Source organism: Danio rerio, chromosome 14, assembly GCF_049306965.1.
Source record: "Danio rerio strain Tuebingen ecotype United States chromosome 14, GRCz12tu, whole genome shotgun sequence".
Classification (NCBI taxonomy): Eukaryota; Metazoa; Chordata; class Actinopteri; order Cypriniformes; family Danionidae; genus Danio; species Danio rerio.
In genome coordinates, this window is record NC_133189.1 from 52,517,501 (window position 1) to 52,541,701 (window position 24,201).

Consider the following 24,201-nt stretch of genomic DNA (forward strand, 5'->3'; position numbering starts at 1 on the left):
ATGGATGGGTGAATGGATGGAAAAATGACAGATGGATGAATGACAATTGACGGATAAATAAAAAAGACGGATGGATGGATGAAAGTTGGATGATGGATGGATGAAAAATGACAGATGGATAGATGAAAATTGACAGATGGATGAAAAATGACAGACAGATGGATAGATGGATGGATGGACGGACGGATGGATAAAAAATAAAATATGGAGGTTGATGGGATGATAAAGAAAATTATGAATGAATAGATGAATGGGATGATAAAAAATTATGGATGGATGGATGAATGGGATGATAAAGGAAAAGGATGGATGAATGAAAAATTACAGATGGATGGATGGATGGATGGATGGAAGGGATAAAAAAATGATGGATAAATGAAAAATTATGCATGGATGGAATGATAATGAAAGTGATGCGTGGTTGGATGAATGGACGGACGGACAGACGAAAGGATGGAACCACATATGATCATCCTCTTGCAAGAGACTCCATCCAATATTGTAAAACACATCTATAGAGTTTATTGCATGAAGACAGAATTTTACACTGAGAAAAAATGCCAATGGGTCCAAAATATTATTTGAAAAATATAAAAAAGTAAAATGCTTGTTATTTTTATACTCATTACAGTTTGCGTGTATTTATTTATACCAGTGGTCACCAAACTTGTTCCTGGAGGGCCGGTGTCCTGCAGATTAGAGCTCCAACCCTAATCAAACACACCTGAACAAGCTAATCAAGCTCTTACTTGGTATACTTAAAACATCCAGGCACGTGTGTTGAGGCAAGTTGGAGCAAAACCCTGTAGAGACACCGGCCCTCCAGGACCAGGATTGGTGACCCCTGATTTATACACACTGTAAAACCCAACAGTCAACTTTATCAAATGAAATGAGTGTAGTTAACTCAAAAATGACTGAAAGTTAATTCTACTAATCTGAAAAGAGTTTTGAACTCAGTGTTGAAGGTAATGAGTTAATTGAATACCTCATTACTTAAATGAAGTTCACAATACTCATTTAGATTAGTTTAAAGGGCACCTATGGTCAAAAATCTACTTTCAAGCTGTTTGGACAGACATTTGTGTAAGTATAGTGTATAGACCAGGCGTGACCAACCCTGTTCCTGGAGATCGACATTTCCTGCAGATTTCAGTTGCCACCCAAACCAAACACACCTGCCTGTAACTATCAAGTGTTGTTCAGGTCCTAATTAATTGGTTCAGGTGTGTCTGATCAGAGTTGGAGCTGAACTTTGCAGGAAGGTCGACCTCCAGGAACAGGGTTGAGCACCACTGGTATAGACCGTCATATTAGGGTGATGTAAACACACAGTCCTTTATTTTATTTTTTTTCAATTTAACAGCATAAAAACGGTGGACCAATTGGATCGGTTTTCAGAGCGACCGCAACTTGACGTAGGAGTGTGGTCTTCCCGCCCACCAATATTGATTGACAGCTCCGTATTTCATGTCCCGGTAGTCACATGTATAATCATATCAACAAGACAGGACGTGCCCAAAGCATTTTGTACATTAACATAACAGATATCAATACAGCAGTGGAGATTAACCTGTATCCTGTCACATTTGCGTGCAAAAATAGTGCAAAGCTAAACGCGTGTGCTGTCTGTGTGTGTGCGTGAACTTTGAAATGACATTGTGTGTGACTCATCATTGCAACTCCATAACAAATGCATCAAATACTCATTGGTAAAGTTCTTACTGTTAAATTTGTCACAAACACAATGTGAGATCTGCTTCCTTTATGTCTGTCTGTTGTCTGAGGCAGCCGAGGGAGGAGATTAAGGCATGCTGTGCAAAGCACATAGAAACGGTGGGCGGGGAGGACTAGCCTTAAAGGCGCAGTACAACAAAACCACTACCTGATGCTAAAAGGTATAAAAGAGAAACGTATAAAAGGTATAACAAAAAATCTGATGGGTGTTTTGAGCTAAAACTTTACAGACACATTCTGGAGACACAAAACACTTATATTAAATCTGAAAAAGGGGTAACCTAGGTGCCCTTTAACTTAAATGGTTTGTAGCAAATGGTTTCCTCAAACAGTTTGAGTTGCCTTAACTTATTGAGTTTTACAGTACTGTTGGTTTGAGTTCTCTTCATTTATTGGGGTTTACTGTGCTCAGATTGCTTCATTTACTCAAATGGATTAAGTTCACAGCACTCATTAGATTAGTTTTTGAACTTGGTTTGTTGCAATCAGTTTTCTCAAATGGTTGGAGTTACCTTAATCGTTTGGGTTTTACAGTGCATGAATGTACTCATATCAATTGATTATATTTGTATGTGTTTATTTTAAATATTTTATTTATTTATTTTTAACTAAATTAACATAATTTTTTTTATTTTGGAATATTTACTTTGTTTTTGTAATCATTCATTAATTTTCTTTTCGGCTTAGTCCCTTTATTTATCAGGGGTCACCACAGTGGAATGAACCACCAACTTATCCAGCATATGTTTTATGCAGTGGATACCGCAAACCAATAACGGGAAACCAGTACACCATTGGATACTGGGAAGCCATACACTCTTGCATTTACACCCACACATACACTACGGCCAATTTAGCTTATTCAATAACCTATAACGCATGTCTTTGGACTGTGGGGGAGCAGATATTCTCTTATTTTTATTTTCCTCTCTACACATTAGCAGGGACCTCTCCTAGCAATTCTCTAGATTACCAGATTCTTTTAATATACAAAGAAGAAATAAAAAGCTGAATAAAACCAAATATTAACTCCAATCACAATTTAAACTAAATTAACATAGTTTATTTTTGGAATATTTACTGTATTTATTTGTATTCATTATATTGTAATTATTACAATTCTTAAATTATTATTAATTCTGTTTATATTTATTTTAATCTCTTATATTTTTATTTTGTTCTCTAAACATTAGCAGGGACCTTTTCTAACACTTTTCTAGGTCACCAAATTCTTATAACATACATACAAGAAATAAAAAGCTGATTCAGACCAAATATTAATTCCAAAATCATTTAGATCACAATTAGAACTAAATGCGGTCCAAAGTTAAACGAAATCAACTTCAGCTCAGTGAAATATAGTGCTGTCATAATGTTGTGGAGATGTCTTTCCAGAGAGTTTGATTTAATTCAAGTCAAGTTTATTTGTATAGCGCACAGGTGTTCAATCCAGTTCCTGGAGGGCCGCAGCTCTGCACAGTTTAGTTCCAACCCTGATTAAACACACTTACCTGCAAGCCTGGAGGACACAATTAGTTTGATCAGGTGAGTATAATTAGAGTTTTAACAAAACTGTGCAGAGCTGCGGCCCTCCTGGAACTGGATTTGACACCTGAGATTTAGCGCTTAAACTTCAAATTTCAATTTAAGAAATCAGTTATTGTCACAAATTGTGGTAACGTTTTATTTTGATGGTCCATTTGAGTATTAGAAGACTGTCTGCTTAACATCTGCTGATGCTGCCCCTTTATAAGACATTTAACTGACTATAAGAAACTTTGAAAGTACATGTCAACTTACACTAGCCCTAACCCCAACCTAACAGTACTTATAATCTAATGAAAACTAGTTGCAATGTTACTTAAATTCAACTTAAATTCAACAATCGGACCATCAAAATAAAGTGTGACCCAGATTGTTTCAAATTTCAAAAAAAGTTGCACAATAAAAGCTCACCAAGATGAAAGTTGATTAGCCTGCATAGCCAGAATCTAATATTTGTGTTTACAAAACTGGCAGTTCGAAGGAGTGTTACATTACAGATGCACACTAGTGGTGATTAGCCAATCACAAAGAGTTCTGTTGGCCAATCAGAGCACCCTAGGCTTTTAGGTAATCAGGGTTTGTAGAGAGCAGAACACAATTAGAGCTTTACAGAAGGAAGGAGCTACAATATACACGTCGAAAACGACGAGTTTTTGACATTTTAACAAGTCTTTAAAGCCAATAAACAAAACATGAGGAGGATGGTGACAGACTGAAGCAGGTCGCACACCAGAAGCGCCGCTCGGCGCACATGACAGTTTAAAGTATCACACACCAGACGCGCACATTCAAATGATATTTAATATGAAACTAATCAGATGGCGCTCTGTGGCGTGGCTGAAAAATTAACTGCGTCCTGAGCCGTGGACGGGCGCCGCCGACAGCCGCCAACTTGCGGCGCCGGTGTGTGTATCCTGATAGAAACCTATGTTTAGAACTCTAAAATGCATGGCACTGCGTGGCGCTGCTGGTGTACGACCTGCTTGAGGGTCCCTAAACTGGAAAATCTGCAGCATGGATTGAAACATAATTTGTTAAATGGTGCTGAGAGTAGTAAAGGTATTGTGAAATTAAAATATATATTTTTAGATGCTAGTATTAGTATGTTAGCAGGGCTCAACAATAAAGACTGCCTGATGGCCCGGGACCAGATGTTCGGGACAGTAGAGATAATCGTTACTGGCCCGATCAGGCCAGTGCTGTCTTGTCATGAAATTTTAATTTGCCTGCGACTATTTGTCAATTGTGTGCAAATACAGTCTTAGAATCGAGAAACAATTTATGCTTTTAAGTCTTTGAATGCTAAGTTTTCTGTGAAGTCGTAAACACCATGTTGCTTTTTGGTTCCTTTTATGTAATTGGTTGTTGTTGTGAGCAGGTAATTTTTTTCCACAACCTGGTAAAAACCAGTACAGTGAAGAGACGGCAACATCAAATTATGAGGCTAAACGAAAACGTCTGTTTCTAACGTGGTGGAAAAAGATATTTACATGGGTACAACACACATAAAAAACAAAGTGATGTTTAGCATAGTTTTCCATCAGTTTTAAGTGAGCCACCTTTTGTTTTGCAATAAAATACCTGCACATTTTGCATACTGCTGTATTTTACGGCTAAACATTTGAATATTTTTTGAAATATTTAAATTCTAGATTCACAGACATTATTTTTGACACATTATTTAAAATTGAAAAGAGAAATAGCTATTTTTTTTATTTTTTAATTTATTTATTTTGGTGGGGCCAGTGAAAATTTTGGCAGGGCAAGTAAAAATCTGAACCGCTAGTCCAGTCAGACCAGTAGACAATGTCCTTAGCATTGAACCCTGGTTAGTCTTACTTTTACATCTATAAGCTATTGTGCTCCAAAACAGTGACCAAATTTGCATTAGGAACATCTAAATATCCAAAGATTGCAGTTTGACACTTCCGCCGAAATCATGGGTCTTAAACTCAATTCCTGGAGGGCCGCAGCTCTGCACAGCTTTGCTCCAACCCTATTCAAGCACAGCTGATCAACTAATAAAGGTGTTCAAGACTACTAGAGACTATTAAGCAGGTGTGAGTTGGAGCTGGTTGGAGCTAAAATCTGCAGATCTGTGGCCCTCTAGGATTTGAGTTTAAGACTAAGGTATAAATGAATCACTTCAGTTTCAAATCACGTCTTCTGATCAATCAAATGCTCTCTACACTCTCACGCCCCATTCACACGGGGCGTAAGCGTCAACGCTTCCCATTCATTTTGAATGGGTGATGTCAGGCGTTGCCGAACTGCATTGTGGATCCATCGACGCCACTTTAGAGGCGTTGCTCGCCGCAGAAGTTGGGACTAGCTCAACTTTTCAAGCACTGACGGAAGCGTCAGCCAATCAGATCGCTGTATGCAAATACACCAGCTAGACAGTGGCCTATTGCTGACTGAATGTTATTGGCTGACTATTGGCTGCTATGTCGATCGCCTCAGCCCCAACTTCAGACACGCCTTCAGTCAAGCATTGACGATGAAGCCCCGTGTGAATAGGGCGTCAGAAATAAAGATACGCAGGCTGCCACTGGGGTGGTACCTTTTCAAAAGGTACACATTTGTACTTAAAGGGTCCATATTGGTACCTCAAAAGTATATTTTAGGACCTAAAAGTTTTAGAAGGAACACTTTTGTACTTAAGTACAAAATAATATGTACCCTTGAGGTGTTAACATGTACCTTTGGGGTGCAAGTTTGTCCTTTTTGAAAAGGTACCACCCCAGTGACAGCTCTTGTACCTTTATTTCTGAAAGTGTAGTATGTGGCATGCCCCGCCCCCTTTAAGACACTTCTCATTTGCTTTTCATCTGAGCTCAACCACTCTCACTGGCAAAGCTGTGATGAAACAAAAACACATTGCTATTGGAGGAGAGGAGCTACTACATGTCCTGTCCTCATGTTTCAGTTGAGAAGTTAAACATCAAATAAAAACACACATTTAAAAGGACTTCACAAGACCTTTAACAAAATAGGCAAAACTTCATGAACAACAAGAGCAGTTCCAACTCTGTGAATCTCTAAACATATTTACTGATGTATAACAGAAGGGATTATAAGATTATAAGATGTTCTTTAAAACAAAATAGTACTCTTTATTTTCATCTATAAAATACCTATGAATCTCAGTGCCACAGGCAACACTCACATAATATCTCCTTTCAAAGAGACAACCTACAAAATACACAGTTCATTTTCCGAGGCGCTTCATTGAGCAGGAAATGGAGCATTGCAGACTGATGAAGTTTATTCTCTGAGATGGGGGAGGCGGATATATCAGTTAAAAACAGTACATGGAGAATCATGTTTTAATCATCTATTAGAGGATGTGATTTGCATGCTTAACTGAATGCAACAATGTAAACTCCAAAAAATTTGAAGGTAATAGTAAAAATAAACTAATGATTGGATTTGCCATAATAATCAACCCACATTTGGGTGAAACAACCCAGCATTTTTTGCAATAACCGTACATCCATCAAAATGCAAATTTAAAGAAATAGTTCTAGAGAGAGTGACAAGATATATGTTCTTTTCCTGTTGCAACAATTTATAAGGGCTGAATCTAAACAAACCAGCTAAGTTGACCATTACTAAATTTAGGCCCAATGCCAATTCTAATTTTGTACCCCTACACCTACCCCTTGGCCCTTACAACCGAAGGTGAAGAGGAAGAGCTTCTAAATGTACCCCTAAGAATTGGGACAGCACTACAGCACCTGCACACATCATCCTATGTCCTCGCGATCTCTTGCTTCATATGAGATCAGATGATCGTGACTGCTGTAGTTATTTTTTTGGTATTTATCTTCAGGGAATCACTGTAGGCAAACATTTTGTTATCATAACGATCTAATGCGCCAATAAGATCGTAACTATACTGTGTATTTACACAGTGGCCATATTCATTATGTAAACACACCAAAAACAACATTAACATTATAGCAGACACTGCAAAAAGCCCATTGACAGCCACTAGACATTACTGACAGGGTATTCAAGTGTCGGAATGTTGTGGGACTGCTGTACAGGAGTTATTAATAGGGATTATAGAACGTGAAATTTAGCGTTTTATTTTTTATTTATTTATTTATTTATTTTTAAACATGACGGTAAAACACGAACGTTGTTATGAATATATTAAAACACATGTTTGTTTGTCGTACAAATTCCTAATAATGACAAAAAATACTAATTTGTGGATCTCCTTACATTCAGGTTCAGCAATACTGCCGTTGTGAAAGGTGTATTCTGGGAAATTTTCTTACCCCTTGGTTTCAAGTGTGGTCCTGAAAAATCTTCGTTCGAAGGGCTATTCACCCCTTCCCCTTAGCCCTACGCCTTCAAGCTAAAGAGAATTGGGACACCCCTACCCCTTGGTGTGCATGTGCAAAACGAGGGGTAGGGGTAAGGGGAAGGGCTAAGGGGTAGAATTGGGATTGGGCCCTAATATGTTTGTTTAAATTCAGCCCATAAACATTGTTTGCAAACACTTTTTTGTAAATCCAATGAATCATTTCTATATATGTTATTATTATTATTATTATTATTATTATTATTATTATTATTATTATTATTATTATATTTAACCATATCTAAACATATTTATTCACATTTCGGCTGATTTTTAAACTTATTTAATAACCTGTTGCATTTGCATAACGTTTGATCTTGGTTAATAATTCAAACCGATGCAAATCACCACGCTCTTACAGCTAAATGGGCTTTGAGGCCGAAATTATATCAAACAAGACTCGATGCAACAGTGTGGTGTGGGACAGGATTTGATGGTGACTTCAGGTTCATGTCGTTTTTCTAGGCCGGCGGGACTGCCGCAAAATGGATATAATATACGAGGATGAAAGCAAATGAAGTTATATTCATTTATGCATGTAATAAACAAGGATGCATTATGATGCTTTCAGACGAGAGGCCTGCACGTGACTGATGCGGTGAAGTAGTCCATGTTTATGTTCAGTTGAGCGCAGAGCGGCTTCAGGGGTAATCATCACAAAAGTAATCATCAACAGTGTTACATTTGTATTTGCTAAGATCTAACACAGTGTTGCGCTTAGCATATGTGTTTATTGTTTTCCGATAAGAGTTTCATTTTAGACATGGCTGCGGCGAGTCCGTAATAGCCTATTTTGCTCTAATATTAAATAGCCTGTTTGACCTAATAGTTACAGTTAATTTATTATTAATGATGATGATTAAAAATAATAATACTATTCAATTTATTCAATAATGCAATTAAAACATGTAATAGGTCTATATTAGTGCCAAACGAGCTAAATATCGTCTTTAAAATCGTCATAGGTTTCAGCTCGTCGATACACGATACTATCGTCTATCGGCACAACCCTATCTCAGAGTTGAATAAATGATTCATTTTGTGTTCTGTTTTTTTTTTTTGCCTGCCCAAATCGACATCAATAAAAAACATCACCAAATATAAAATGCCTGATCCAATAAAACGTGAACGCGCCAATCCTTTCAGCCACTAGCGGAGCGCAGGGGAATATGGGATTGTTCATGACACAAAGACTAGATCACTGAGAGATAGCCAGTCTCTAAGAGCTGCAGCTCTGGGAAATAAAGGGTTAAAGTTAATTTTCACAACAACACCACAGTATAGCCAACCATGTGCTGTCTTTGTTCCCGTCATTTTTCTGATGATTATTGCAATAACCTATTCTGCAACGCAGGATTCGCTAGCCGTTTGTTATTAAAGAAAGGATCAGCAAAGATTATTAATGTATGAGACTTTGTCAGTAACTGTTACAGTTTATATGGACCAGTTTCTTCTAACTCCAGATCCTGTAAGCGTTTCTCCTATCTACACAACTTGTAAGTGTGATTAAAATTGTTGCCTTCTAGCTTTTTGTAGTCAGCAAAATATGTGTTTAACTGTGTGTTGTAACTTGTAATCGCTTCGCGCAGCTTGTAATTACTTATCTATTATAGATCAGTGCTTGTACTGTATCTCTCAGGTTAAATCTTTATAGGGCTATTCACATACTTGGGGTTGTGGTTAAGAATAGAGTGTATGCTGGTGTTTAACTGCATTGCTTTAATGCACTCCTGTATTGGCCTCACACATATACCCTGGGCATTTTTCTCCCTCGCTGAATGCAGTCCACCAATGACAACAGACTGTGTCATTAGACCAATCAGTGCAGATTAACATCACTCAAAGGCGGGGTTGGAAACAAATGAATCACTGAAAAAATCATATGGGGGTTGTTTGGATAATTACATTTTTTTAAAAATGCATATTATCAGACAATGGAAGTGTTTTTGATCTGTTTTGTTGACCCCAAAACCAAATTATGACCTTTTATAATGCATCATACGAGCTCCTTAAAAATGACTACATATGCTTAATTTACCACCAACAGACCGACCCATTTATACAGCACATCTTTAGTATGCAAAGACATCATTTGGACAAAATGTTGGCAGCGACAGCAGTCAATATACATGTGTCAATAGCAACATCCTGCCTGCCTCTCGTACCACCCAGGGGTCCCTCCTGTCCTTTAAGTGCCCTTTACATGTCACTGCTGCACCTAATACAGACTTAACCTCTCCTGCCACAGGTTTTAGGGCAGACCTCAGTCAATTAACCCAAGAGGCTTTCAGTAAAACAGCACGAAACTCTCACTGGGGTCCCAAATATCACTCTTGTGAAGCCTCTGGGGGAGTTTGTCAATTAATGAATACGGCTACATTGCCCTTACACACAAATCCATGCTTTTGCTCTTTTGTGTGTGTAAATTATATCTCATGTAATGTGTAGTCAAGATGTCTTATAAGACTGATCACGCTTATGTAAATAAATAAATATGGGTGGCAAGGTGGCTCAGTGGTTAGCATCGTCACCTCACAGCAAGAAGTTTGCTGGTTTGAACCCCAGCTGGGTCAGTTGGCTGTCCGCAGCGCCCAGCCGCCTACTTGAATTGCCGCCGCGTGCACCCCGACAGAAACCCACGCCCAGAATTTCAAAATGCATTGCGCTGCGTCAGCGTCGCGCAGAGCGGAGCTTCTAGTGTGCGACCTGCAGGTAAGTTTGTTCCAATGGAGAGACGCGCACATGAGGCAACAAGCCTGCACTTCTCCAGCTGCACCTGGTTAAGATCACAGGGAGCTTCTGTGAACATGAGAAATGCAAACTGCTGAAGTTTAAGATAGACGCAATGAAAATTACATGTTTGCAAACCTTCCTAAAGGTACAACCAATAATTTCGATTAGAGCGATAATGTGGAGAATATTGATCTTGTGTTGAGCCCAATGAGCCTTACATCTAAAAATAGAGCAAGGATGTTCCTTTAGTGATATCGCTTTGACTCACGCTGAAAATGGCGGACGTGAAACGACAAACTGAAAATTAGGTGACGCAAGCCTGTCAATCAATATTGGTGGGCGGGGGGGGGGGGGGACTGCACTCCTACGTCAAGTTGCAGTCGGTCTGAAAACCGCTCCAATTGGTCCACCGTTTTTATGTTGTTAAATTGAAAAAAAGCACTGGGTGTGTTTATATCACCCCAATATGACGGTCTATACACTATACTTACACACATGTCTGTCCAAACAGCTTGAATAGTAGATTTTTCACCATAGGTGCCCTTTAATGAAATATAATACCGCATGTGTATGGCATTTCATGGTGCAGGAATCTGTGGTCCTTTCTGACTCAGGTGTAGAGTGTGTGTATAGATTATCCTGTCGCAAAATGCGGTGAAAATCCAATGACTGTAATAGTTTGATTACGGTTTGTACATGTCTATACTGCACTTCAATCATGCCACTAAAATCGGCATACTCCATGTCTTAACTAACTCCACTTCTGTTTAGTTCGATTATGACCTTAATCAGATTAAATTGATTAAGAATTGCAGTTTACATGGCAGACTTTTAATCAGAGTATTGTCTAATAAAATCAGATGATTGGTGTCCATGTAAACGTACTCGGTGAACACACATGCATTATTTATTTTGGATGTGATTATTCCCAATTAATCGTTTGACAACACTAAAATAAACCAATTGTATGAGTCTCTGAAACCAATATGATTAAAGGACTTTAATAAATGTAGTTGGGTCACACATTTAACAGGATCCTCGCTCTTTAAAACGTCCCTGGGTCACAAGCTGTTTCTAAATGACTGCAGTCATAATGACCTACATAACCAGACAAAAATGCTACCAAAGTCCAAAAACTGATTCATGCAGGTAGGAAGGTGTATTTTTCTGCATAACTGGACACACACTTGTTTCTAACATCACTCTGCCTGCTGTTGCACATTTAAGGTGTGGATGTGTGAACCTGTGGCTTATGTGACCATGATGAGCTCATGTCTGTCAAAGCAAAAGGTGTGACATTATGGAAAAAAAAAAGAAAAAAAGGGCTGACGTTGGAGGACTCAAAGCTGCAAACCTATCCCATAAGCCTCAGCATCGCTCTAGGGGCCTCTCGCTTTCCTGAGCTGAGAGGATCAAAAGATTAAAGAGCTTCAGCTGGGCGTCAGATTAAACACTACCGATATTCTCACAAACACACGCCAATATATTTATGACGCTAATGTAGGGAATAAAGCTGATATTTGATGAAGGACAGTGCGCTATTCTTCTTTTCAGGCCCTGCTTTTCTTTAAAAATGCAATTGAATGATGCTAAACAAACTGCAAATCGTGCATTAAAAATGAGAAACTTAAGACTTACAAAAAGACAAAAAGTAAAATAATATTCTGAGCAAACTTTACACTACAAGGTAATCACAGCTAAATCTTGAGCAGAAGGCATTTCTTTTAACAGATCATAAATATGGAAAGGATGGATGCATGGATGGATCGAAGGATGGAAGGAAGGAAGGAAGGAAGGAAGGAAGGAAGGAAATGATGGATGGATGGATGGATGGATGGATGGATGGATGGATGGAAGGAAATGATGGATGGATGGATGGATGGATGGATGGATGGAAGGAAATGATGGATGGATGGATGGATGGATGGATGGATGGAAGGAAATGATGGATGGATGGATAGATGCAAATTATGGGTGGTTGGCAGAAAATGATGGATGGATGGATGGATAAAGGGAGGGATAAATGGATGCATGGATGGATGGAAATGATGGATGGATGGAAGAAAATTAACAGATGGACGAAAATGATGGATGGATGGATGGATGGATGGATAAAGGGAAGGAGGGATGGAAAAATAAGGCATAGATGGATGGATGGATGGATGGATGGATGGATGGATGGATGGATGGATGGATGGATGGATGGATGGATGGATGGATGGATGGATGGATGGATGGAGGGATGGAAGGGAATGATGGATGGATAGATGGAAATTATGGTTGAATAGAAGGAAATGATGGATGGATGGAAATGATTGGTGAATATAAGGGAATGATGGATGAATGGATGGATGGAAATGATGGGTGGATAGAAGGAAATGATGGATGGATAAAAGGAAATGATGGATGGATGGATGGATTGATGGATGGATGGATGGACGGATGGAAATGATGGGTGGATAGAAGGAAATGATGGATGGATGGATCGATGGATGGATGGATGGATGGCAGCAAATGAGGAATGGATGGATAAATGAGTGGAAGGAAATGATTGATGGATGGATGGATGGATGGATAGTTAACTAACCAACTAACTAAATATCTCATAAATCAAACTTTTGCAAAATATTTAATTAATTATTAAAGTGCCAAATATGGTTCTTGACGTTATTAGAACTCTAAATAAAAAGTTATTAAACAAAATTTGAGAAATTTTTAATGATTATGAAAGTTGTAGCACTGAACTGAATTACAGAGAGATAAGAATTAGAAAAATAAATGGAAAAAATCTACTTTTAATAAGGTGAGTTTAATATAATATGATGTTGAAGAGCAGATAACAAAACTCAAATGACTGAAAAGAAAAATCAAAATGTGTGTGAATTGATAACGGAGGAGGAAGCGATGAATACATTGAAGATTCATTCATTCATTCCTTCAGCTTAGTCCCTTATTTATCAGGAGTCACCACAGCGAATAGAACCCCCAACTATTCCAGCATATGGTTTACGCATGCCCTTCCAGCTGCAACCCAGTACTAAGAAACACCCATACACTCTAACTCTCTTTAAACTGTGTGGGAAACCGGAGCACCCGGAGGAAACCCACACCAACATGTGGAGAACATACAAACTCCATATAGAAACGCCAACTGACCAAGCTGAGACTAGAAGCAGTGTTCTTCTTGCTGTAAGGCGACTGTTCTAACCACTGAGCCAAAGTGCCAACAAATAAATGTCAGTTTATAATCCAAAGACATGGTCACAGAGTAAACTTGCATGCTTTAAAACCAAAATATAGAAAGAAGACCTCCAGCTCTGAAAGCCCCCAACACCCTCACAGCACCTGTTCACCACATCACTGCAACTTCCACACTGAATATGTGTTGCATAGCAACGCTCTGTTATGTCAGGCTCTATGAAGACGTTCGATCCGCCGCACATGTTTCCAGCTCTCGCGCACGGCCAAATGAACACCCGCACATTACAGCAGACAGAAGATCAATTCATTTACAGCTAAAAGTGCTCATCATTCCAACTCAGCAGTCCAGCGCTGATCGCTTTCCAATGACGGCCGTGTGCAAACAGCCAAGAGCGTGATCACTCACACACACACACACATGAATGCAAACAAGCGTTCACATATGCACTCACATATAGAGCTGACAGCATCATATGAGGACTCCTCCCACACTCAAACACCATTTACAGCCATTATTATCAGACCACGACACACACACACACACACACACACTATCATGGCCATTTCATCATCCAACGCACACAAATGGGTGACGTGCACATGGCCGCCTTCACACACTGACACACATTACAGCAGTGGCAGATGAATGAGGTCGCTCGTACACGAAAATCCCACACAACACACACACATCTGCATCAAACCACTATTAAACACACCTGCATGCACGCTATCAGACCGATGTCACTGCCGCTATCACTGATATGATCGCGTTTGACGCTATTCATTGTATCTGATCCCGTCAGACGAGCGACTGGAGTGTTTTGTTTGTAGGGTCGATACTTACGGGGCTTTTATCAGCCTGGCTGGAGACTCCATGGCCGCCACCACTGACTAATGGCTTCATAATGGAGGTGCAGATGCAGGGCGAAATTTAAGCATCCTGCTGGATCCTGCTAATCTTCCCGTCTTCTCTCGCTGTCTCTCCCCCCCTCCAGCGAGTCTTCCCTTCTCCCTCCTCCTGCAGGGGAAATGAGGAGAATCTTTCCAAGGGAAGGCGGGGGAGAGTGTGTGTGTGTGTGTTTAGCGTAGATGATGCGCTGGATTGGGGAAAACACGGCTCCTTCTTCAAGCAAAATCCCTGTCAGGTGCAGACGACATCTGTCTGTTCAGCAGCTCCACGAAGAGAAGCAGAAACACAACGCAGAGACGACAAATCCAACAGTGCTGAAGAAGAAATCCTCCGCTTCAGGTGATGAGGTGAGAGTCTCCCGCCGCTGAGGAGCAACGCCGATCCACACAGCATGAAGAATGAGGAGGAAAAAGGCAAAAATGGCTGACAGCACTTTCACTCCCTCCCCATCCTCTCTGTCTCTGTCTGTGTGTGTGTGTGTGTGTGTGTGTGTGAGTGTGTGTTCTCCACGCGCAGCGCTTTATGCACCATTAGCCGAGACTGTGACCAGAGAAACAACCTCACGCATCCAGGCTGGCTTTGTTAAACACTCCCGGTTCATTTGTGTCCAAAGCAGGGGGTGTGTGAGTGTGTGAGTGTGTGTGTGGAGGGGGAGGAGGAGAAGAGGGGGCTTTTAATAGGAACCTCCTCCTCCTCCCTCCCTGCACTGATGTTGAAAAAGAGCCGCTGGTGCCTGCCATACTACACACACACACACACACACACACACACACACACACACTCTAAATGCACACACTTGTGAACACACACATGCATACAGTACAACACACACTCATGCACACACACACACATGTACATATTACAACACACAGTCGAATGCACCATAACACACACACACAAATACACTCACACACAACACTCACTCATGCACGCACACACACACACACACTATGAATGCACACACATGTGAACACACACATGCATACAGTACAACACGCACTCACGCACACATACATTAACATATTACAACACACAGTCGAATGAACTATAACGCACATGCGCACACAAACACGCGCGCACACGCACACACACACACACACACACACACACTATGAATGCACACACTTGTGAACACAAACATGCATACAGTACAACACACACACAAATGCACTCACACAAACACTACTCCTGCAAACAAGCACACAACACTCACTCATGCACGCACACACACACACACACTATGAATGCACACACTTGTGAACACACACATGCATACAGTACAACACACACTCACGCACACATACATTAACATATTACAACACACAGTCGAATGAACTATAACACACACACGCACACGTGCACACACACGCGCGCACACGCACACACACGCACGCACACGCACACACACACACACACACTATGAATGCACACACTTGTATACACAAACATGCATACAGTACAACACACACACAAATGCACTCACACAAACACTACTCCTGCACACACGCACACAACACTCACTCATGCATGCACACACACACTCAAGCATACCCTAAACACAATAATGCACACACAACACACTTATAAACACACACATCCATACACTACAACATACACACACACTTATGCACACAGTACAACATACACTGACTTGCAAACACAAACACACTCATGCACGCACTATAAATTCACATTCACACACTCACTGCAGCACACAACTATGCACACCCACACAACACACATGAATACACTACAACACACATTAATGCACACACACATAAATACACTCACACACATGAATACACCACACAAACACTACTCCTGCACACATGCACACAACACTCACTCATGCACGCACACACACACACACGCACGCACGCACACACACACACACACACACACACACACACACTCATGCACACAGTACAACGTACACTGACGTGCAAACACACACACACACACACACACACACACACACACTATAAATGCACATTCACACATGTACTGCAACCCACACTTATACACACCCATACACACACACAACAACAACAGACACATGAACACACTACAACACAGACTGACGTGGACACACACACACACACACACACACACACACACACACACACACACACACACAAACACACATACAAAACACAGCACTACAAATACACACTACAACACACACTGCAAAATGTACAGCCTTTACCTAATTGGTGCACACACTCTAACACACACACTCATACACACATATGGATAAGCGATGCATACGGTGGTTACTCATCCTCAAGGTTACAGCAAAAAGCAAAGTCTACATATTAGATTTAGAAAGCGCTCAGAGTTCCTCTTTCTGCATTCACCGGCTCATCTCAAACACATTAGGTCACAAATCTGGCCGACATGGTGGCTCAGTGGTTAGCACTGTCGCCTCACAGCAAGAAGGTCACTGGTTTGAGTCCCGGCTAGGCCTATTCACATTTCTGTGTGGAGTTTGCACGCTTTCCCAGTGTTGGTGTGGGTTTCTTCCGGGTGCTCCAGTTTCCCCCCAGTCCAAACACATGCGCCAAAGGTGAACTGAATAAACTGAATTGGCCATAGTGTATTGTGTGAATGAGTGGGTATAGGTGTTTCCAAGTACTGGGTTGCATATGGAAGGGCGTCCGCTGTGTAAAACATATGCTGGTATAGTTGGCAGTTCATTCAGAGGAGAATGGCCAGACTGGTTCCAGCTGCTAGAAAGGCAACAGTAACTCAAATAAGCACTCTTTACAACCGAGGTCTGCAGAAGAGCATCTCTGAACACACAACATGTCCAACCTTGAGGCAGATTGGCTACAGCAGTGGAAGACCACACCGGGTGCCACTCCTGTCTAGGCAAGGGACGATCACCGTTTTCAAGGTATACTGCGGTTTGGAAAAGCCAAGGTTTTAAAACCGTTAATATTTTTTGCAATACCGTTACTAAGGTATGTGTACGATTTTTTCAGTTTTTTTTTTTTTAGGACAACAGTATCTCCAGCAGAAAAGATGTCATTTTAAATTGTAAAAAAATCTGTTTTTGAAACGAATGAAGACAGCAGAAGTCAAGTCAATAATTAAATTAGCCTGACATGTTTACTGCTTTAAAATATTTTAAATGTTTCTCAAAATTAAATATATTGTGTTCAAAAGGTCAGCTAAGAAGAGAAAATGGAGGCTGCATTTCACACAAGCTCACCAAAATTGTTAAAACCTTGCCTGGTCTGATGAGTCTCAATTTTTGCTGCGACATTCGGATGGTAGGTTCAGAATTTGGCATCATTATTCATTAACATGAAAGCATGGATCCATCCTGCCTTGTATCAACGGTTCAGTCTGGTGGTGTTGGTGTTATGGTGTGGGGGATATTTTCTTGGTACACTTTGGGCCCATTAGTACCAATTGAGCATCGTGTCAACGCCACAGCCTACCTGAGGATTGTTACTGACCATGTCGATCCCTTTATGACCACAGTGTACCCATTTCAAACGGCCACTTGCAGCAGGATAACACACCCTGTCATAAAGCGTGAATCATCTCAGACTGGTTTCTAGAACATGACAATGAGTTCACTGTACTCAAATGGCCTCCACAATCACCAGATCTCAATCCACTAGAGCACCTTTGGGATGTGGTGGAACAGGATATTCCCATCATGTATGTGCAGCCGACAAATCCGCAGCAACTGTGTGATGCTATCATGTCAATATGGAGCAAAATCTCTGTGGAATATTTCCAGAACCTTGTTGAATCTACGCCTTGCAGGATTAAGGCAGTTCTCAAGACAAACAGGGTACTAGTAAGGTGTACCTAATAAAGTGGCCGGTGAGTGTATATATCAAGTGTGGCTTATTTATAAACTAATTTCGAGAGGATCGTGTGCTTATGATCAACACGGCTGGCACCATATTAGCTCCATAATCTGCCCTATTGGACGCATTATAAATAACCAGAGCTTTTCACTCCAGTTATCTTCGTCTGGAAGTTCCACCCCTACTTCCCCCTTTTTTCCAATAGGGCGACACGGCAGCCCAGCAAGAATGCCGCTGGTCCAACCTCCTATTGGGCCGGTTGGCGTTTCTGTGCGGAGTTTGCATGTTCACCCCGTGTGTTTTTCCCGGTTTCCTCCCACTGTCCAAAGACATACATCATACCCAATCGACGAATTCAAATGATCATCTAAGATAACCTTAGTTTACACTTCTCACAGGACGACAAGCAGGGGAGTTCCCGAGACCTACCTGAGCTCAAACTCCCCTCTCGCCTTTCTAACGGGAGGAAGCCCTGGACTCGAGGACAATACAAGCTCAGGGCCCTCTCCCGGGACAGCATGCCAATTATGCTTTATTGATCATTAGCTAAGTGTGAACTCTTGAAATGTGTAAATATATTTTTTCGTCTTTGTAAGTGCCTTTAAATAAAATAGTCTGCTAAATGCATACATGTAAATCAGGGGTGTCCAAACTCGGTCCTGGAGGGCCAGTGTCCTGCAGATTTTAGCTCCAACTTGCTTCAACACAGCTGCAAGGATGTTTCTAGAATGTCTAGTAAGAGCTTGATTAGCTAGCCCAGGTGGGTCTGATTTGGGTTGGAACTAAACTTTGCAAGACACCGGCCCTCCAGGACCGAGTCTGGACATCCCTGATGTAAATCAAGCAAATGTAAATGATTTGGCTGATGGATTCAGCGTTTGCAGAATAAGAAGCATGTATACACTAGATTCATTTATAATTCCTGGAAATCAAACCTCTGATCTTGGTTCGTAACATGCACAGTTTGACTCAACAAAACACCAGTAAAAAGAGTTTTCGATGAAACGTAGCATTTCGTTCATGACATGTCAACTCAGAAGTGTTGAATGTGAAGAGCACAGGCTCGCACAGACGCTGCGTGAGAAGAAGAGAGCGCTAATGAGAAAATTATAATAAAAGAGCATGCAACGGGTGAAGAGCAGATATGGAAATAACAGAGGGGGAAAGAGGAAGAGAGGGATGGAGAGACAAGAGAAATGAAGGATGAGCACAGTTCGCCCAGCGAGAGTAATGTCATTATCACGCTCCCCTCCGCTCATAGTCAGCGCTGCAGGCAGTCGGCATGGCAACCGTGGAGGAGAGAGAGACAGAGAGAGAGAGAGAGAGAGAAAGAGAGAGAGAGAGAGAGAGAGAGAGAGAGAGCCTGGAGACGGAGAAACATGGAGAGACGGAGAGATGGAGGACAGCAGACGACAGAAGCACAGAGCACATGGCTCACTGACATCCTCCGTGTTACTATGACAACGCTGCCAATTCACTCCCCACCCCCACCACACACTCTCTCTCTCTCTCTCTCTCTCTCTCTCACACACACACACACACACACACACACACACACACACACACACACACACACACACACACACACACACACACACACACACACACACACACACACACACACACACACACACACACACACACACACAATGGGTTTTCATGCTTTACAGAGACTTGCAGACATGATTAGTTTTCTAGTGTATCTTGGGCTGCACAATATATGGTTTTAGCATCAATATCCCAACGTGTGCATGGATTTTCAGGATTTACAATGCTGAGTCTGAATTGTAGTTGACCAGGTGCCACAAAACAGAGGATGATTAGAGTGACTGCTAAGATTTACCAAAATAGAGTGAAGGTTTATCATTTGCATATGTTTTTAAGGCCTGTGACAGAGCATTTCAAGAGAGTTTACAACATTTGGCCGCAAAAATTAAGACTTTTGAAGGTGTAACAAAGATTAATCGCATTTAATTATTTAAACAATAAAGATGGTAAAGTGTTTATTTACATTTACAAAAATTGTGCTTTTTAGAATTGATTTTGTATTGTTTCATTTGGGCTGGGCGATAAATCGGAAAGTGATCGAAATCGACATTCAGAACCTATAATCGGTCTAATTTTTCCAGGTCAATTTTTAATTACTTATTCTACACGTAAAGTCACGTGACTTCGCTCTGTTAGGCTGAGACTGGTTTATACTTCTGCGGCCACTTTGCAGCCACATCTGATCTCTGGTCAAGTAGGACGATGGACCCATTCTTGGACCCATTTGTGATTGTTGAAGTGCTTCTGACATCGGATCCTTTCAGAAACGGACAAACGCGAGAGTAAAGTGTGAAAAAACAAAGGAAAAGCCGACAAAACAAAGGAGCAAATTGTTTCTGCAACCTGAATCATAAACAAACTGCCATGTTTATCATCGCCTTTTGGACTATAGGGTATATGCCGAGCTAGTGTTTTTCCCATACTGATAAACTTCCGGTGACCTGTTATTGTAAACTTTTTTCCATCTTATACAGTTCCTTTTACAGCATCAATGTTGTAATGTCATTAAAATACATTCAGTTAAATAAAGTATGGCACTCATTTAGTTGCTCAAGCGTTAAACGAGACAAAAAGCCGTTTATTTGCACGCGCCCATCAGAATCGGCAGACTAGCGCAGAAGCTCCATTGCATATACTGGGGTTAAATAAATGCTCAGACATGGTGGGGGAAAATGTAATGTAATGCATTGCTTCTTGTACAATCTGAGACCCACTTAATATCGGATATCACTCAGCTAGTGGAGATCGCTGATTTTTAAAGAAAGCAGACCATTGGCATACAGTTCGCCGGAAGCACTAAACCCAGGTTACTGGCAAATTAAAAGTCCCATTAGCATGCTTCGGCATATACCCTATTATGAACTCTAAATGACAGAACTGCTTTCTAACAGAGCTTACATGTGCTGGTGAAGATTAAATATACAGATGAGAGGTTTGCACTGACTGTGGCCTATATGTTGCATGTTGTTTTTGAACCCAAATAAGGACTAAATGTATGCTGCGTGTAGTTTTCCTGTAATTGTTATCATTTCGGAGTCTATAAGGGGATGTATTTGTTCATATATGTTGCATTTATTGATGTATTTTATATAATTGCAGACGTTACAGTAGGCTATTTCTCTCTCTCTCTCTCTCTCTGTCAGTCAACATAAAGTAATATAGTAAATGTTGGTTCAGTCAGTCAGTGGTCAGTCTGTGTGTGTGCGTGTGTGATATAAAGCACTGATTGTTTTCTGAGACAGGCGAGCTCTGATGTCTGCCCGTGACCTGGACTGACACTCTATGATAATCACCATTTGAATAACAAAGGGAAATAAGAACAATGCAGACCAACAGACGGCCAATCAGATGACTTATGCAAATGTCCAACACAATGCTGATGTCTGACACATTATACATTATATCTGTCTGACAGACAGTCACCAAGGCAATACGTTGTAAATGAATCAATTATTTCTATTATTTTTTACTATACCTCATAAACTTGTGATTATACTTATTGTTTCATTAATTATTTTGTTTATATATATATATATATATATATATATATATATATATATATATATATATATATATATATATATGTATATATGTATGTATATATATACACAGTTAAAGTCAGACTTATAAGCCCCCCTGTTTATTTTTTTCCGCGTTTTTTTTTTTTTTTTTTTTTTAACGGAGAGCAAATTTTTACTTTACTTTAATAACTGATTTATTTGAAATTTGCCATGATGACAGTAAATAATATTTGACTAGATATTTTTCAAGACACTTCTGTACAGATTAAAGTGACATTTAAAGGCTTAAGTATGTTAATTAGGTTAACTAGGCAGGTTAGGGTAATTAGGCAAGTTATTGTATAATGATGGTTTGTTTTGTAGACTTTTGAAAAAAAAAATGTCTAAAGGGGCTAATAATTTTGTCCTCAAAATGTTTTTTTTAAACAATTGAAAACTGCTTTTATTCTAGTCGAAATAAAACAAGTAAGACTTTCTCCAAAAGAAAAAATATTATAAAAAAAATTCACATTTCCTTGCTCTGTTAAACATCATTTGGGAAAAATAAATAAAAAAGAAAAAAAATCAAAGGGGGCTAATAATTCTGACTTCATTTGTATATGTTTTTTTTTTTACAAATATAAAAAAAGTACTAAAATAATAATAATAATAATAATAATAATAATATGACTATATTAGTACTCAGAAAATGCAATATTAATAATGATATGTGATGAAGGTTTCATATACTTAAAGTATCTCATTGAAATTGACATTTAATATCTAAGATTAGTAAAATAATGAATGTTTTTATTGCATAGTTCACCCATTATGAATTATATTTTATATTATATTTTTATATTATATTTAAAACATGATAAGATAAAAAAATAAATCTATAACATATATACATTTTTCAAATATTAAAATAACTATTAACTAAAAAATTATAATAATAATACAATGGTACTCAAATAATATAATATTACTAATGATATGTAATGAAAGTTTCATATACTTAACATATTTAATTGAAAATGATTTCTAATAACTAATATTAGCAAAATAATGAATGTTTTTGTTGTGCTTGAGTTTACATTGTAGTTTACCCTTTATACTTTAACAAAATCATTAAAAACACTACAACTACTCAAATAATAAAGTATTACTAATGATATGTGATAAAGGTTTATATTTAATGTATCCCATTAAAATTGATATTTATTAACTATGAAAAGTAAAACAATAAAAGTTTTTATGCGCACAAGTGTACATTGCATAGTTTACCCATTATATTTTAACTAAATCAATTATTATTTAATAAATCTATAACATATATATGTTTTACAAATATTAAAATATTGCTAAAATAAAGAAATTATAACATTACTACAATGGTAGTTTAAAAAAAATATTACTAATTATATGAGATGGTTTCATAAACGTAATTTATCCTATTAATACTGATTTTAAATAATGATTATTTAATTTTAGAATATCTAATATTTTAAATATTTAATATTTTATTTAAATAAAATCATTTCAAATATTAGAGAAGATATTATAGCTTTATTTTTATTAAAATATTTGTAAATAAAATCTAATGATGAGTAAACCATGCCATGTATACTTCAATAAGGCATTCATTATTTTAATAATTTAAACAAATAATGATAATATTACTACAAAAGCACTAAAATGATCAAATATTACTAGAGATATGATGAAGCTTTTTATCATTTATGCTCAGACATTAGTGTTTCTCAAGCGCATCAAACATTTCCTGATGGCCTGTGCGTACAGAAGCCGTGTGGGCGTGCAGATACGGACAGGCTTTACTGAGGGAAATTTTGGAAGATTTCCAGCTCAGCACTGGGACCAAAACAACCCCCGATGACATCATCCCCGATGATGTAATGCCTGACAACAAAAAAAAAACACGAGCTCAGGTGCGGGACGGCCGGTCGTTACAGTAACCACCAATCAGCACGTCATTACGTCACCACGGTAACAGGGTCACATCAAGGGACGCGCTGCTTCACCCAGAGTGCATTTCAGGAACAAAAGAGGCTCATTATGGAGAAGCGGAAAAACAACAAAAGAGCATCCATGACCATGAAGACGGAAGACATGGAGCGCATCAGTTTTAGATTAAGGTGCATTATACTTTTGTCTTAAATATATTAATTCTTATATCATTTATGCGAGTCATTTTAGCAAATTAAACAAATTTTTCAAAATCAATTTGTATTCGTCACAGACACAGTCATACACGGTATGATATGCAGTGAAATGCTTCATTTATTATAGACTGAATTTTCTAAT

At 39.2% G+C, this 24,201-nt stretch overlaps 1 protein-coding gene across 50 annotated transcripts in view; it reads right to left on the reverse strand.

Annotated features, from left to right (window-relative positions):
* The window catches only part of rapgef2b (Rap guanine nucleotide exchange factor 2b), a 252,942-nt gene that overhangs the window by 85,594 nt on the left and 143,147 nt on the right, over positions 1-24,201 (reverse strand). For 6 of the 50 annotated variants that reach the window (XM_073922263.1, XM_073922261.1, XM_073922277.1 and 3 more), the window contains exon 1: positions 14,436-14,569. The exons of the other annotated variants lie outside the window; for them this stretch is intronic. In XM_073922263.1, coding sequence (XP_073778364.1) covers positions 14,436-14,495 — 60 coding nt within the window. In that variant the 5' untranslated portion in view covers positions 14,496-14,569. Of the gene's footprint in view, positions 1-14,435; positions 14,570-24,201 lie in introns of those variants that run through there. 50 annotated transcript variants of the gene reach the window in all.